This window comes from Helianthus annuus, chromosome 5 (genome assembly GCF_002127325.2).
Source record: "Helianthus annuus cultivar XRQ/B chromosome 5, HanXRQr2.0-SUNRISE, whole genome shotgun sequence".
Taxonomy (NCBI): domain Eukaryota; kingdom Viridiplantae; phylum Streptophyta; class Magnoliopsida; order Asterales; family Asteraceae; genus Helianthus; species Helianthus annuus.
This window is the reverse complement of record NC_035437.2, coordinates 17,655,229-17,673,557: the sequence shown is the minus strand read 5'-3', so window position 1 is coordinate 17,673,557 and position 18,329 is coordinate 17,655,229. Positions and strand designations below refer to the sequence as shown.

The window sequence follows — 18,329 nt, the reverse complement described above, 5'->3', positions numbered from 1 at the left end:
ATTTCAAGCATTACCGATTACCGTTTAATTTATATCATACAATCCGATTTCTTGTGAACATTAACCATACATGTGAGCCGAGTTGCAACACACTATAAACTATTATCATAAGCAACTATGTTAACAGAATCCTCGGTTATCAAGCAACAATCTCTAATAACATCAACATACAATCAAAAACATTCACCACTAACCGGATTGAGATGAGAAAAGAGATGACTCAAACTAGAAGGTGATCGCCGGTCGCCTTGTGCCTTTGCCGTTGGGTTTGCGTGAGAGAGAGAGCAAGTAGGGTTTGTGTGTGATATGTTTTGTTAAGAAAATAAGAGATGGTTACTACTCCCTAAGGGTTATGCGTGTGATGTGTGTGTGGGCCGAACCCTAACATGGGCTGCCCTATAGTCCGTAAACAATGTGTAGCCCAAAGGCTTGTGCGGTCCAGTGGGTCTTGTGTGTTGTGCGATCGGGTTATGTAATACTTAAACATTTGTATAACTTATCATACACACATAATGCACATAACATCATAACTTTCATTAACTCAAAGTATCATATAGGCACGTAACGTTACATCAAAATAAGTCTAAAGTTCGAGTTGTCACATTATCCCCAACTAAAAAGAAATTTCGTCCCGAAATTTGGTACGCACTCACTGAGGAAGCTAGGTAAGTTCAATCGTTCACTGGTTTTCCTGGGGTGTCACATCCTCCCCCCGTTGATCTAGAATTTCGTCCCGAAATTCCGCAGTAGTAGCTTCAGCCTCAGTAGTGGTTGCATTGGTTCCGAATAACTGGGGGTACTTTTCTGTCATCCTGTCTTCGCGTTCCCAGGTGTACTCTGGGCCACGTTTGGAGTTCCAACGTACTCGAACAAGAGGGATTCTCTTGTTTTTGAGGACCTTCACATCCCGGTCCGTGATTTCAACTGGTTCCTCGACGAACTGCAACCGCTCGTCGATCGTGAGTTCCTTAAAAGGAATGATAAGGGTTTCATCTGATAGACACTTCTTTAGGTTCGACACATGAAATACATTGTGAACTGCCCCGAGTTCAGCTGGTAGGTTCAACTTGTAGGCTACTTTGCCGATTTTCTCAATGATTTCGAACGGTCCGACATACCGCGGATTTAGTTTGCCCCGTTTGCCAAAACGAACCACACCCTTCCAGGGTGAAACTTTTAATAAAACCCGGTCCCCGACCTGAAATTCCAATGGCTTTCTACGCTTGTCCGCGTAGGCTTTCTGACGGTCGCGTGCTGCCGCCATGCGTTGTCGTATCTGTGCTATCTTTTCTGTGGCGTCCACTACAATCTCTGGACCCGTGATCTGACTATCCCCCACCTCTGCCCAACAGAGAGGTGACCGGCATTTACGCCCGTACAATGCCTCGAATGGAGCGGCTTGTATGCTGGTGTGATAACTGTTATTATATGAGAACTCCACCAAAGGGAGGTGCTTTTCCCAGCCGTTGCCGAAATCAATAACGCATGCCCGAAGCATGTCTTCAAGAGTTTGAATCGTTCGCTCAGACTGCCCATCCGTCTGGGGGTGATATGCTGTGCTCATGTCTAACCGTGAGCTGAAAGATTTGTGCATTGCTTGCCATAGTTCTGACGTGAATCGTGCATCGCGATCCGAAATAATGGAGGTGGGCACTCCGTGCCTCGAAACAACTTCTTTAAGATAAACGTCTGCGAGAGTGGAGAACTTATCCGTTTCCTTTATAGCCAGGAAGTGTGCAGACTTGGTGAGTCGATCCACGATCACCCATATGGTATCATTCCCACGCTGGGATCTAGGTAGGCCTGTAACGAAATCCATGGAAATTTCTTCCCATTTCCATTGAGGTATCTTAGGCTGCTGAAGTAGGCCCTCTGGTTTCTGGTATTCAACCTTGACTCTCGCACAGGTCAAGCATTTTCCAACGTACGTAGCGATGTGGGCCTTCATGCTAGGCCACCAATAAGTAGTTCTGATGTCGTGGTACATTTTGTCCGACCCTGGATGTACCGAATAGCGAGACTTGTGAGCTTCATCCATCACAAGTTCGCGTAGACCGCCATAAAGTGGGACCCAAATACGCCCTGTTACATAGTAGGCGCCGTCTGCCTTCTGTTCTAATCGCTGTCGTGAACCGCGTAAGGCTTCAGCCTTGACGTTTTCGGGTTTCAATGCTTCTACCTGTGCATCTCGTATCTGTGCAGGAAGGCTAGACTGAATCGTAAGCTGTAGCGCTCGCACGCGCCGTGGTAAGGTGTCTTTCCGACTGAGAGCGTCAGCCACAACATTGGCCTTGCCTGGATGGTACTTGATAGCGCATTCGTAATCGTTTAGTAATTCAACCCATCGCCGTTGACGCATGTTCAAATCCTTCTGCTTAAGGATATGCTCGAGACTCCTGTGATCGGTGTAAATCGTGCACCTGGTACCGTACAGGTAGTGTCGCCATATCTTAAGCGCGAAAACAACAGCTCCCAGCTCTAAATCGTGCGTCGTGTAGTTCCGTTCATGAACCTTGAGTTGTCGTGAAGCGTAAGCAATAACCTTGTCGCGCTGCATTAACACACATCCAAGTCCCTGAATGGATGCATCACAATAAACCACGAAGTCATCTGTGCCCTCTGGCAAAGAGAGGATAGGTGTACTGCAAAGTTTATCCTTTAGGTGCTGAAAAGCAGTTTCCTGGGGATCTCCCCAACGGTAGATGACACCCTTCTGTGTCAGTAGTGTAAGCGGCTGAGCAATCTTTGAGAAATCCTTGATAAACCGTCTGTAATAACCCGCCAAACCCAAGAATTGGCGTATTTCCGTTGGCGTACGCGGTGCAGGCCAGTTTCTGATCGAGTCTACTTTGGATGGATCGACATGGATCCCATCCTTGTTCACTACGTGGCCTAGGAAGTGGACTTCCCGAAGCTAGAAGTCACATTTCGAAAACTTAGCGTACAACTGTTCCTTCCGTAGGAGTTCCAGAATAAGGCGTAAGTGCTGCTCGTGCTCCTCCTGACTTTTGGAGTAGATCAGAATGTCGTCGATGAAAACAATGACGAACTTGTCAAGATAGGGTTTGCACACCCTGTTCATAAGATCCATAAATACAGCAGGCGCGTTCGTTAACCCGAACGGCATGACAAGAAACTCGTAGTGGCCATAACGAGTTTTGAATGCGGTTTTGGAGACGTCCTCATCCCGGACTCTTAGCTGATGATAACCTGACCTCAGGTCTATCTTCGAATAGTAACACGACCCTTGCAACTGGTCGAATAAGTCGTCTATGCGTGGAAGAGGATAACGGTTCTTCACCGTCACCTTGTTGAGTTCACGGTAGTCTATGCACATTCTGAACGTACCGTCTTTCTTTTTCACGAAAAGTACTGGAGCTCCCCATGGCGAAGAGCTTGGGCGAATGAAGCCCTTTTCCAAGAGCTCTTGTAGCTGCTTTGACAGTTCCTCCAATTCTGATGGAGCTAGACGATATGGTGCGCGAGCTATGGGTGCTGCTCCTGGAGCGAGCTCGATTTGAAATTCGACCTGACGGTGAGGCGGTAAGCCAGGTAAGTCTTCAGGAAACACCTGAGGGTAATCGCGTACAATTGGAATATCCTCCAATTTCTTTTCTTTTGCTGATGCGTCTGTAACGAGTGCCAAGATTGCGGTGTGACCCTTCCGCAGACACTTCTGAGCCTTCAAGAAAGAGATGATGCCAACCACTGCACCACTCTTGTCGCCTTGGACTTCGAGAGGTTCTTGACCAGAACGTGGAATACGAATGATCTTCTCACTGCATAAGATCTCTGCCTGGTGTTGGGATAGCCAATCCATCCCAATCACGACGTCGAAGCTACCCAATACTATGGGAATGGGATCGATAGAGAAGGCTTGACCAGCTAGGATAAGATTACAACCCTGAACTACGTGCGTGGCTTCTAGACTTTTACCGTTAGCTAACTCTACTACATGTTTGGTGGGTAAAAGTGTTGGTGCACGTTTTAGAAGTTGACACATTTTCACAGTCATATAGCTTGTATCCGCACCCGAATCAAACAAAACAGTAACGTAAATATTGTCGAGGAGAAACTTACCCATAACTACGTTGGGACCGTTCACTGCATCGCCTCGACCTAGTACGAATGCACGACCCCTTGCCTCGTTGCCGTTGTTGTTTCCCCCGTTGTTGTTGTTGCCATTGCCCTGATTGTTATGGTTGTTGTTCTGGTTCCTGTTTAGCTGAGGACAGTGCCTCTTGAAGTGGCCTTCTGCCCCACACTGAAAACATACTTTGTTGCCCTGTTGCTGATTCTGCTGTGCCTGTGGCTGCTGCTGGTTCTGGTTCGCAGGACGAGGGCTTCTACAATCCTTAGCCTCATGACCCATCTTGAGGCATCTTTGACAGCGACCCTTGTTACACTGGCCACCGTGGTGTCTACCGCAGTTGTTGCACTTTGGAAGGTTCCCTCGATATCCGCCCTGCCTGTGACTACCCGAAGAATGCTGGCTGGGACTCTGATGACTGTCAGTCTTTCGCTGCTGGGCCTGAGACTGAACTGAAGCTGATCCCCTGCTGGAATCCCCATCCCATTTTCTCTTGCTGTCACTGGGAGTAGTAGGAGTAGCTGAAGTAGTAGCGGTAGCAGTAGCGCTGATGCGTTTAGGCAGTTTGTTCTGATCCACTGCCTGGTCTGTGATGCGGTGAGCGAGGTGTTGGATATCCTGGATGTTATCAAGATTAGCCGAAGTAACGTGGCTCTGGATCTCTGGCGCCAACCCTTTGAGATACAACTCAATGCGCTTAATCGGAGGATCCACCATTGTTGGACACAGTACGGCCAGTTCGTTTGACCTTTTGGTGTAAGCTTCAATCTCTGATCCAGTCATCTTCAGATGGTAAAACTCATCCTCCAGCTTATGGATGTCTTCCCGAGTACAATACTCCCTCTTGATCAGTTCCTTGAATTCGTTCCAGGGTGTGGCGTTAGCAGCCGCCAACCCTAAGATCTGAACTTGGGCGTTCCACCAAGTTAGTGCTATTCCTTCTAGCGTGCCAGTGGCGTATTTCACCCTGCGAGCCTCAGGGCATTCACACATCTCGAACACAGACTCGAGCTTTTCAAACCAGTGGAGGAGTCCAACCGCTCCTTCAGTGCCACTAAAGGTACTTGGACGACAGTCCATGAAGTTCTTGAAAGTGCAGACAGGTTGCTGCGCGTGTTGACCTATTGTGTATGAATAGGACGAAGTTAAATACGAGAGTTAATGCAGGATCTAAGGATCCTAGTATGAGTCTATACTGCAGGGTATACTACCTGCTTGAGCTGCTGCAAGTGCCGCAGCAACTTGAGCTTGAACGAGAGCCTCTAGCTGGGCTTGAGTCATGTTGATTCGTCCAGACATGATCTTCATAGTAAAAGTAACGTAAATGAGAGTGGTTCGCGAGTAGGGCGATGACAGAAAAGTGTAAGCACGTAGGTGTTCTCATGAAATAAAGTCATGTGTATCTAAGCGTAATGCGAGCAAAGTTCTAAGCAGTTCTAGCAAACAGGCAATAAACATAAACCTTATTACCTAGGATGTCGAGTCTTGCACGTGGAGCGAAGCGTCGTTGTGGATCGTTGAGAGCACTGTTCTGGTTATAGTCTGGTTTTAATAAAAACGTTTTCCCATATTAAAACCAAGTTCTCTATAACCAATGGCTCTGATACCAATCTGTCACACCCCCAAAATCCACCTGCGGAGTATCACCGCTTGGGAGCGTGACATGACTAGGATCAAGCCACCAATCATATTGAACATGAAATAAATAGTAATAAATATCCATCAATACGAAAGGTGTTTATCAAACCAACATAATTTTAAGTGTAGCGGAAGCATTAATGTGAAAACCCAATCATAAGTATTAATGTATGAAATAACATAAGTAATCACGATCCATTTGCCCATATCGACCTGCTCCTCCTTGTGCAAGCTCCGTAAGTACCTAAGGCCCTGCAAGGCATGCAGCAAATAATCAACAACTAGTTGAGCGAGTTCACAGAAAGTAAGTTCATAACAGTAATGCGTAAGTCCATCTAGTGGGGGCTTCCCATACAAGTATATACTATTGGTGAGGGATTCTCACATTTATCCTTAACAATGGGGGATTCCCATTATGGTACTTACTAGACTATTCACAACCATGTGTTCTTCTTAAACCGAGAACAGGAATACGTACTAGGTCACGCAGGATTTACGTGAGTGCCCTTCCCCGAGGACAGTGGTACGCGTGGGGTTTACGTAGGATTTACGTAAGTGTCCTTCCGACCCGGAAGACAGTAGTGGGTATTAGGTTACGCAGGATTTACGTAAGTGTCCTCCCGACCCGGGAGACAATGGTAGATGCTAGTTTACGTAGGTTTTACGTAAGTGTCCTGACTATCCTGAGGACGATGGTCTATAGTCTAGTGATTGCGTAAGTACGAGTAATCAGTCTATATCAACATTCCAACCCAATTCCCAACCCGGGAATCCCATGCCTTGGCTGTGTGAACTCACCTTGGTTTGCTCGGCAGATACACAAAAAGTACAGGTAAGCTAGTAGGTGGTCAACCACGTCCTATCAGGGTTACCACACAAGTCAGGTTTTGACTTCACGTAATACACGTATAAAACACACAAGTTAACACATTACTAACACGTATTGATCATGGAAACATCTTAGCAGTCAGGCTATACAAGTTACAGTCACAACATATCAACTTGTACGATTTAAATAAGTCCAATAGTATTCGGCCCAATACACCAAACACATAACAGTCTTGTGCGACTAAAGATATAAGCCCAATGTGCTCGGCCCAAATTCACTAACATGACTTGTGCGGTCCAACTCAGGTTGTGCGACTGACTTTGGGCTTGTTCGGCCCAAACAGCGTAACAGCTTAACATGTGCGATTCATCTGGGTTGTGCGACTGACCAGCCCAACCCAACATGTCATTCGGCCCAATCAGTTAAACCACATACAGCTTGTGCGATCGAGGTACTTTGTGCGACTGGAGACCCTTGTGCGACCAGGGTCTCTTGTGCGATGGGGATCGAGATTGGGCCTAAGGCCCAACAGTGAAGCGGCTTATGTGATCCGTGCGTGGCCCATGGTCTTGTGCGACCGAGTGAAACATGTGCGAACAGCCTCTTGTGCGATTAAGAGGCCTTGTGCGGTTGGACTTGTGTGAATCCGAAATTATGCCAAACAGTTATATAGTTTCCATATTTCAAGCAATATTGTTACAATCACCAATTAATTCGGTTGACCAATATAACCGTTTCCTTAGTTACAATTTTCAATTAACACAATATCAACAAATCAATTAGTAACATATAGATCAAACAAGCAAATCTATCACAAATTCATATGAACCCTAATCTAAACATATGACAATAACATAACGATTTACAAGAGCATACATCATAACATTCAATCCGAACCATCTAGCACATCGACTGATTTCAAGCATTACCGATTACCGTTTAATTTATATCATACAATCCGATTTCTTGTGAACATTAACCATACATGTGAGCCGAGTTGCAACACACTATAAACTATTATCATAAGCAACTATGTTAACAGAATCCTCGGTTATCAAGCAACAATCTCTAATAACATCAACATACAATCAAAACATACAATCAAAAACATTCACCACTAACCGGATTGAGATGAGAAAAGAGATGACTCAAACTAGAAGGTGATCGCCGGTCGCCTTGTGCCTTTGCCGTCGGGTTTGCGTGAGAGAGAGAGCAAGTAGGGTTTGTGTGTGATATGTTTTGTTAAGAAAATAAGAGATGGTTACTACTCCCTAAGGGTTATGCGTGTGATGTGTGTGTGGGCCGAACCCTAACATGGGCTGCCCTATAGTCCGTAAACAATGTGTAGCCCAAAGGCTTGTGCGGTCCAGTGGGTCTTGTGTGTTGTGCGATCGGGTTATGTAATACTTAAACATTTGTATAACTTATCATACACACATAATGCACATAACATCATAACTTTCATTAACTCAAAGTATCATATAGGCACGTAACGTTACATCAAAATAAGTCTAAAGTTCGAGTTGTCACATTTAAGGCTATAGTGGTGGTGACAAGAGGCATGACAATAGGATATGGCATGCGATGGCACGAGCTACGACAATGGCGGCATGACAAACCTTAATTATTAGGAATGATGGGTCAGTTATTCAATTAATCCATAGAAGGAGCATTTATTTCAAATAAATAGGGATTAATTAAAACATTTGCAAAGGAATCTAAATCTTAAATACCTTTTATATATTTTGAGGTAATTTGGTCTTATGATGTTTTCATCGACATCTTTTGTGGACATATTTGGTTAGGAACGATTGTTGGAGGAAATGATGAACTAAAATGGGTTTTTAGAAAGAGAATAGGTTTAAAATAGTAGGGTCTGTTGTCATTTTAATATTAGGCTTTTATAGTGGGCCTCAACACATTTAATGAGTTGGGCCTAGGAATGATGAATCATTTATTCCATATAAATAGGGAACCAATCAAATTATTCGCAAAGGAATCCAAAGCTTAGATGTTTCTTGGATATTATAAGGTAGTTTGGTCCTATGATGTTTTCATGTTAAAGGAAGTACATCTTGACATTTTTTGTGAATGCATTTGGTGAGGAACGATTGTTAAGAGGAAATGATGAATTAAAACGGATCTTTGAAAGATAATGTGTAAGGGAAAATGGGCCTCATTTTTGGGGCTAGTTGTGGATTTTTTTTTTTTTTTTTTTTTTGGCCTCACCATGATTCACTAGATGGGAAAATTTGGATTCCCAAAAGTGATGGTTTTAGGATAATTTTGTGTACTTCACATGTGACTATGTGAGTACTATGTGTGTTTTAGGGAAGAGAATAATGCTAAAATACCGGGGGCCTTGGTCGTTTTAATAGTTAGGGCCTAGTAGTGGGCCTCAATGCGTTTAATAGTTTATAGGAACGACAAGTCATTTATTCGGTATAAGTTGCATTTATTAATTATTCCCTATAAATAGGGTATTGATTAAATCATTTGCAAAGTGTTAATAACCGGCAACGCCCTGTCTATGAGAAAGCAATGCTAAGCTTATGCTACTTGATGGCTTGCTCACGAGAGTGTAAATGTGACCATATTCGCAAAGTCCTCCCCTCCGGAACCGATTGAGCTATATACCCTAAAGTTGCAGCTTCTAGGGAGAATCCCAATCCCCAACCTCTCCAATGGACATTAGTGTTGGTATCATCGTCATCGGAAACCCAGGACCAATCGGAACGGATGGTCTTGTGACCACAAACACAATCATTTACGAACAACCCACAACAATCACAAGTATTCATGATGATGAATTGTAACGAAACTGATTTGCAAAACAAAACAAACTAACCGAATTGAAACTTGAACAAACTAGAAACTTGAATATGATAACTGAATGTAACACACGTTCTGATTACAAACTGACTGAACAACCGATTAACAAGGGAGTTTGGCAGCCGGCTTTTATAGGGATGAACAGTCACGTCGTTTCCCAGTCACAACCGTTCGCGAATAGTTGCGATGTTCCAAAATAACCGCCTGGTGGTTATTTGCTGATAAGGGTCGTGACGTTTCATAAGTTCCGACCCAAATTCCTTGTGTTAACCGCTAAACTAATGGACTAGACATAACATCCTTGTTCGACCCATACATATGTGGCCTACGGCCCAAATGACAATAAAACATAACATACTAGTGTTTTGACCCATTACTAAATAAACTAAAATAAATAAACATAAACCGGCCCGAGGCCCATAGCTAGTAACTCGGATGATCTTGATTACCATAACAATCTTCATTCTCCCCCTTAAGCAAGAACATCCGAGCCCTTCGATCACGATCACTCCTTGCGGTTGTTGGTGACCTCGATCTTGACCACCATGTCATCGTCGCTTGAATCGTCGATCCATCCGCAATTGCTTGAGCTTTCGGCCATGCCAACTTTCTCTCTTGCACGCTCCTTCTTGATGTAATCAAAATACCATTCGACCAACTCTAGATAATAAACGTAGGCGACCTTCATCTCGTAAGCGTCGTCCGCTTCGTAGCCATACTTCACCGAAATATCGCCCCACATGGCTTTCTTCATTATCTCCTCGAACCCACCGTTGTGCTTCACGATGCGGTGTAGTAGTATGAGACTGAGATCACGCCCATCGATTAACTCCGGCGGCATTGCTTTTTCACAAACAATCCCTAGAAAGTCCGTGATGAACCAAACCAAAACTTCCTCGAATGGTGCGTCGAAGAATCTTGGGTGCTTCTTGATTTCCTCGTGTAGTGTGATAAGATCCCCTGGTTCAATGCAACTTTCCATGATTAAATCTCTTTCAACAACGTCCTCCTCGAGTTGAGAAAGAGTTATTGCCCGTTCCCGAAGCATTTCTCTAGATTGGCGCGGATTATCCTTCTCGCCTTCAATGTAGATTAACAAAGCCTTCTTTGCTTTCTTGGAGTACACATCCTTCCTAGTGTTTGGGCGTTCATCGTACACTTTCTTCTTATTTTTCGACTTCTCGAATTCTCGTTCATAATAATCCCCCAAACACTCTTGAAATTCCTCTTTCTCTTTCTTGTAGCCATTATCAACCCCAAGATTATCGTAGAAAGCATTAAGATAATCTTGTTCCAAGTCGGTCTCCGACTTGTCTTCGTATATGTCGAACCCCTTTGATCGACAACCGAACATCTTCTTCAATACGCACTTCTCACCCATAGTAACCGTCTCAATCCCTTGAAACAAGAGTTGTTCTAAACTTAGAACATTCCTGTCAAGTTTTGGTGCGTAACTTACGCACGGGATTGTCTTATCCTTGCCGTCCACCGGCACCCTTACTTCACCAATTCCATGAACAAACGAAACGTCTTTCTTGCTTTCATTCGTTACAACCCCGAAGTGTCTCTTAAAACACTTAAACAAATTATGGTTTCCCGTCATGTGCGTCTTAAACGTGGGATCCACAACCCAGATTGAATCCCATTTACCCCCGCAAGTATCCTTTACAATATAATCACACTCGACTGGTAATGGTGATAATATGTTATACTTACTAGGGCAAATTGACGCGATGTGGCCAAACTTCTTGCACTTGAAACACCGAACCCCCGGTTTTCTTGGCCTACCCACTGGTGCATTAGGTTTCTTCCCGTACTTCTTCGCGAAACCCTTTTGGAATACCTTCTTTGGAAACTTTTTCATTGGTGATACCCCGGTCCGCATGGTTGGCTTCCCCTGCGCGTACTCATCCGCTTCCGCCGCCCGGCCGCACTCTCCACTACGAACAAACACATCATCACCATAATCGGTAACCACCGATTTCCCTTTGTTTCCACGAACCCGGTTTTCTTCTTGATCACAATCCCTTCCGCTTCCTATTAAACCTTTGGCTCTGATACCAATGTTGGTATCATCGTCATCGGAAACCCAGGACCAATCGGAACGGATGGTCTTGTGACCACAAACACAATCATTTACGAACAACCCACAACAATCACAAGTATTCATGATGATGAATTGTAACGAAACTGATTTGCAAAACAAAACAAACTAACCGAATTGAAACTTGAACAAACTAGAAACTTGAATATGATAACTGAATGTAACACACGTTCTGATTACAAACTGACTGAACAACCGATTAACAAGGGAGTTTGGCAGCCGGCTTTTATAGGGATGAACAGTCACGTCATTTCCCAGTCACAACCGTTCGCGAATAGTTGCGATGTTCCAAAATAACCGCCTGGTGGTTATTTGCTGATAAGGGTCGTGACGTTTCATAAGTTCCGGCCCAAATTCCTTGTGTTAACCGCTAAACTAATGGACTAGACATAACATCCTTGTTCGACCCATACATATGTGGCCTACGGCCCAAATGACAATAAAACATAACATGCTAGTGTTTTGACCCATTACTAAATAAACTAAAATAAATAAACATAAACCGGCCCGAGGCCCATAGCTAGTAACTCGGATGATCTTGATTACCATAACGATCTTCAATTAGGTAGGTGATAAGTTATTATATTAGATCATAGTTGGTTTGATGAGGTGTCAACATGGTCTAAGTGTTTTTTTAACGGCAAATTTCTTTTTAATCGAGGTTATCTGTGGGACTTGAATCCAAGACCTCCCCTCCCAGGTGTTTAAAGGCTTTTATCTTTGCCAATGGACCACAAACATGGTCTTAAGTGTTATCTTAACAGTTGACACTGTTTAAAAAAGGACATATCATCATCTAACACGCTTTTTCTTCATGAATTGGTATAAATGAAACTAGATGCGTGCTCGTTTGAACGACAAAGACACTCATTTAATATACCCATGCCTCAAATGGGTTTAAACCCACAACCTCTTGGTTGTTGGATCACCTAGATACCACATCTAGGCAAAAAGGCCTGTTGGTAACCAGATACATACTTGGGTGGCCTTATAAAATAGTTTCAATATACGAGTAACCTTTTTGTTCATTATCAGTTGATTTTATTCTAACCTTTTTTGGTTCTTGCAGTGGTTGATAGTAGAGTCATCAAAATCTTTCTATAATCATAGACTTATGCCTTATCTGAATGATGTTAGCACCTTAATGACAAGTGTTGTACTTCATATTTTCTATGGATTACATGTTTTCATCTGTTGGGCCAATTCATTCTATATTTAGAGTTTAGACTAGTCCACCACTTAATACAATATACACGTTTTGGGGGTCTGGGATAACATTTTCAAAGTGATTGTTGCGTATATAATCCGCAGATGATCACTTTTGAGTGTTTGGATGGAGGCAATCTGATCTGATTACTCTCGGTAAATATTAGTTTTGGATAATCTGTTAAAACCTTTTGGTAGATTATCTAGATTACCCAAAACTATTCAAATAATCAGCTTTTGGTCATTTTACCTGTTAGGTTCATAAATAATCAAAATTTTCCATACACAAAAGCAGCTGATCAACTAGTTCTTGTGATACTAGAAACAGAAGCACATCCAAACACTATCTCCTGCAACCTATTTTGTTATAGCTTATTATTATTGGATTTTGATTATTCTATATCTAATAATCACTTCCACAACACAATCCTAAACATCCTTTGTTTATCTTAAAGTTACAAGAAGATATCTTATGCCCAACAAGATTCATCATCATCATCATCATACTCAGTAAATCCCACCAATAGCACAGTTAAGGTAGGGTCTGAGGAGGGTAAGATGTAGACCGCCTTACCTCTACCCCGTAGGAATAGAGAGATTGCTTCCAATGAGACCCCCGGCGCGAATGCCCAACAAGGAAGCAAATAGTAATTAATAATGATTTGTTAAACTAATAGCTGGAGTTTTGGTTTCCCTTCCACGCTTGTAACACGACTTGCTTATTAATATTTTTGTATTATTTATAACACAGGTGGGTGTTGGATTATTCGGGTTTATTTACGGGTCACGGGTCGGTGCGTTATCGGATCACAGTTTAACGGGTTACGGGTCAACATGTAAACCAGTCAAATGGGTTGCAATAGCTGGGATATTTTGGGTCACGTTTAATTAGCTTGGAGAAGGGTCTTGGTTGTTGAAGAAGTTGACCGAGTTTAATGGAGATGCACGTTGGTTTGTTGCCTAACAAGCAGGAGAACGTGGAGTTGTTTTTATGCATGTGTTTTGTTATTTTTTTATTATAAATAGGATAGTTAATTGTTTGCAATGTACCCTTCCTTTCCTTCGATAATATAGTAATATAGAACCAGCTTCATTTTGTAAATCGTCTGCACATTCAGTGACATATCATATAGATACATAGGTGAGTTGTGAGTGTGTGTTGAGTGTGTGGAGTGAGGGACCTGAACCAACAGTGGGGCCCATCACTAGTTGCAACATGTGGCCGAAGCTGAGTTGGCTGTTGTATCCTTTAAATCCTATGCATTGACTTGAAAGAAATTTTCGAAAGGTACCATTCTAAAATGATGCAAAACGTCATTTCTAACTGGTGTTTTATCAAAATGTTGCTTAAAGTATAACGATGAGGACCTTTGCGGAGTATATTCTCGTTGGCACCTTTGCGGAATCGTTAATATTTTCCTATGGAAACTGTGACATCATATAGCATGGAAATGAATTCATGATGCATAATTAATATATATCGAGTTTTCTGCCTCACATAGTAAGTTACCACTATGCATTATTCTTTATCGGTATGCACGTTACGTGTTCATTGACCAGCAGATGTCGTATTTAAAATTCCAAGAACTGTCTTCTTATTCTCATGTTTCCTCCTCTCTTTTTTTTATCCGGATGCATGCTAGTTGAGTTGAGATTATCTGTTGAAGGTTATGACTTATGAGACACAATAGCTAAAGATAAATTACTATCATCTCGTATTAGGATATTAATAAGGCACTGCCGTTTGTGCCATCTATATTTGGTAGATATGGAAAAATGTGTGGGTACTTGGGTGACAGGTCAAGGTGGGCATTTTCCGGATTACTTGAAACGGGTCGGGTTGACCAGAAGCTCTGTGACCAGTTTATTTTCCGGATTAGTGTGTCAGCTGTCAAATATTATTACAAAAAAAAAAAAAATATTATTTCTGCAATAATCTAATTTCTGTGGACAAAAAGATTTAGGAGATTTTATGTCAGGGCTGGCCAACCTGTGCCGACGCCCGAGGTCCAAATTTTGAAAGGGCCCGAGAAGTCTTTATAAGCTTTTATATATTTATTATATTCATCCGTTTATTATGCAAAAAAAGTGTTTGTGGTGTAGTGGAAAAAACTATCTCAAGATGATGTAAATGTCTCAAGTTCAAGTTTTTACCAGAGTTTTAATTCATTTCTCCTTAACCACAATTTTGGGTCCAGTTCTTTTTTATGCCCGAGGCCTAAATTTTTTCCAGAGTTTTCGGGGACGGCTCGGTTTTATGTGGACATTTTTTGTAATGTCACTACTTTGAATCCAAGAATTATCTCTTATTCTCATGTTTCTGCCCTTATATTTTTCTGGATGCATGCTAGTTGAGTTAAGATTATCTGTTTAAGGTTATTGAGACACATTAGCTAAAGCTAAGATACTATCATCTAGTATGTAATCATTAATCTAGTTAAAAGCTAGTCAAGCTAAAATATGATCAACTGTTTTGGCCTGTTTTGGTCTATTTACTATGCATACAGCTTTGTTTGTTGCAGCTTAACAGTAGCCGATTGTAATATTTTGAGGTCTTTATAATAAGGTTTTAAATAAAATAATCCCGTTAATGGATTATATAATCCAATTAATCATATAAAAAGATTTAAATTAAGCAGCAAGCAAATTGAACAGCATCGTCAAATGTATTATTCATTAGCGCAAACACATCTTAGTTTCAGTTACACACAATTCCTCGGAACAGACGTACACAGTAACTTTAGTACTGAAAATGCAATGACTAGTATTGTAATTGTAGATGCTATTTCATGACATCTGCAGCAATGAATCCATTTCAGCTATCACTTCTAGGAGGTTTAGTGGACACAAAAGATGCCTGCAATAGAAAGTTCAATAAAATCGTCTTTAGATGTTTAGATTTAAAAATTATTAAAGTTCATTGACTAACCAAGTTCTATGAAGTTTTACCGTGTCAGCAGGTGCTGGGGTCCACTCGTTGGTAGCGGGGTTCCCCTTGCAAGAAGCATGATGTTCAAATTCAGATTCCGGGACTAGGTTGAAGCCATTTGTGTTATCTACTTTGATGAACCCTGTTCCTGTCTGGCAGATCAACAAGCACAATATGGTAAGCTTCGTTATGTAAAGTATCAACCCGTCATATTTGGTGGATCACTTGAAACGGGTCAGGTTAAACAGAAACTCTTTGACCAGTTTTTCTAAACACTTAGTGTGTCAACTGTAAAATATTATTACAAAATTTATATTGTTTCAGTAATAATCCAGTTATTTGTGAACAAAAAGATTTAGGAGGTTTTATGCATTAAAAGTTACAGTTTGATGTCGTTCAATCTATTCAGCCCATTTGACCCGTTTTCGTTTAAGCTCTATTTTTACCATTTGACTTGTTATCTTTGTTATAACTGGAATCGATTGACTCATTCATTAAAGAAATGGGTCGATGGTCATCTCTAATATTTGGATACTTATGTAAATAAACCATCATTCTTGTAAAAATGCTAAAAGACCACAACATGGTTCAATCAATGGTTATATGTATTTATTTTATACCGTGTGATGTTGCTTGTCGACACCATTAAGATCCTTGTAATATTCTGTCTCCACAAACTCATCAGTCACTTTGTTACCTGAGTAAACCAGTTTCTGCAACACAGATTCAATAATATGAGAAAAGCTGAACTTGCTCCTTTAAGGACAGATCTGAGTTTCAAAAACACATATATGCAATATGGAAACTGCTCCACAGGAGGTGTAGCAAATATGTGAAAGTTAGTATCGAATTGACGCATTATGGCAATGCGTAGATACAGGTAAATTTACCATTTCTTTAGTTCTTTATGTAGTATGTGTGTTTTTCTACACTTATGTGAATTTACATCGAGTTACTGTAGCATGTATATTCAAAAAACCTAGCTGCTGAATTCACACTGTAAGTCCATAACCTATGCTGTCAAAAGCCCTTCGGGCGCGCGCCTAGGCTCTCAAGCGAGATGAGGCGCAGGGAAAATGCCTTGCTGCCATCCAGGCGCTCTAGCGACCTTTGGGCGAGATTCCGGCAAAATTCTGCAAATTCGGGCCAAACTAATCTGAAACATAAAAAAATGACCTGGAACCGGCCTAAACTAACTCTAAAAAAGCAAACATATCTAAAACCCAAAACACGGTATACTTATGCTATGCGCCTTGCTTACCTCGGGCCCTCGCTTTTTAGGCGCCTTGCGCGTAGGCCCAAGGCACGCCCTTTGGGCCTTGCGCCTTTGACAACTATGTTCATAACTAATTAAATTTCTAATGATCCGGTAAAAATATTCAGTAAGTAGATTAAATGAGGTGTCTATCTAACTTAGAAGAAAAAACAATCTATTTTATGGTATGAATCTATGTAGCACGGATACGGGTACGGGACTGAGGTACGGGGACGATACGGGTACTGGGAACGGCAAAACTCAAAAATGCAAGATACGGGTACGGCAAAAAAATAATATTAAAAAATAAAAATATATTATATATTAAACTTAATATTTAGCTACAAATAAGCTTTATTTATTATTTAATATATATAACTTAAATCTGAAAATAACCAACCTCAGAGTTTTGTTCAAGATGCTGGAACTGAGTATACTCAGGAATAACACCCTCACCATCACCGGGCACAGCGTCGACATATTGTGCAGCATATTCACTGCGTTGCGGCTTTGTGTGACGCTTTGGCGCTAACCCGTCAAAGTAGTCCCTGGTTTCACCTTCGATCTTTGCTTCTTCGTCTCTAGACAAATGAGCATCGCTCCTGCTCGGTCTCGTACAAGTTTCCATCTATAAAAATCTTATCTAGGATTGTAGGTGAAACCAGACCAAAGATAAAGATTTTATAAAGAGATCAAAAGATATTTTGGCCAATCATATAAAATATCTGTCTTAGATATTTTGCATTCATCATTCATGAATGTGAAAGTGATAGGTTTGGTGGAATATTGATTAGATCCTTGGTTTTTTCCAACTTTTGCCACCAGCCATGTGAATTTGGGTCCATAAGGATAAGGTGCATGACTTAGTTGACATTTCTACGTTATGTATATGTATGTTTGTATTTGTATCTTCTTCTATCAAATCTTCATTTGGACGTTGTATATATATGTGTGTGTTTGTATTTCATGATTGGTTTGACCGGAATTTTTGTCACTTACATTTATTTTGTGGTTACATATAAAGTTTCAATGATAAAATTAAAGTTTGTTAATCAATTGTTATAACATATTATTTTAAAAAGTTATGAATTGTTGGTTAAATTTGAGAGGTCTGTTGCTATTCTTAACCAACCTTGCATTGATATTAGCTCTAGTGTGGTGAATAAAATTGCTCTTTACAAAAAAGCTTAGTCCATTTAAAATAGAATAGAAATCTATATCATGTGAAATTTCATATATTTTTAGATACAAATACAAAGGTATTTATTTTTATATTCTTATAAGGTTTTTTCCTCAAAGGATTAATTATATGGTCACCTTTAAGGGATGTGCAACTTGCTGAAATATCTATTGTGAAAATGGGAGGGAAGAAATGTGATATGTACTTTTAAGAGTGTTAGCGAACTCCTAGCGGGGAAACTGGAGTAGTAAATGGTCAAACGTTAA

The 18,329-nt window shown here is 41.3% G+C and overlaps 1 protein-coding gene across 1 annotated transcript; it reads right to left on the bottom strand.

Moving 5' to 3' along the window:
- Positions 1–15,330: 15,330 nt before the first annotated feature.
- Positions 15,331–17,610, bottom strand: LOC110940088. The gene is made up of 4 exons (XM_022181649.2): positions 17,284–17,610; positions 16,249–16,341; positions 15,649–15,780; positions 15,331–15,556 (listed from the first exon to the last, which is right to left on the bottom strand). The coding sequence occupies exons 1-4, from the start codon at positions 17,509–17,511 to the stop codon at positions 15,515–15,517; spliced, it is 495 nt and encodes a 164-aa protein (XP_022037341.1). The 5' UTR covers positions 17,512–17,610; the 3' UTR covers positions 15,331–15,514.
- Between the last annotated feature and the right edge of the window lie 719 nt (positions 17,611–18,329).

Bases quoted from the DNA above. Each gene is read 5' to 3' on its own strand.
- LOC110940088 (XM_022181649.2), bottom strand. From the start codon at position 17,511: ATGGAAACTTGTACGAGACCGAGCAGGAGCGATGCTCATTTGTCTAGA. The intron at 15,781-16,248 runs GTATAAAATAAA...TTGATCTGCCAG, and splicing joins TCGACAAGCAACATCACACG to ACAGGAACAGGGTTCATCAA. The intron at 15,557-15,648 runs GTAAAACTTCAT...TTTCTATTGCAG, and splicing joins CCCCAGCACCTGCTGACACG to GCATCTTTTGTGTCCACTAA.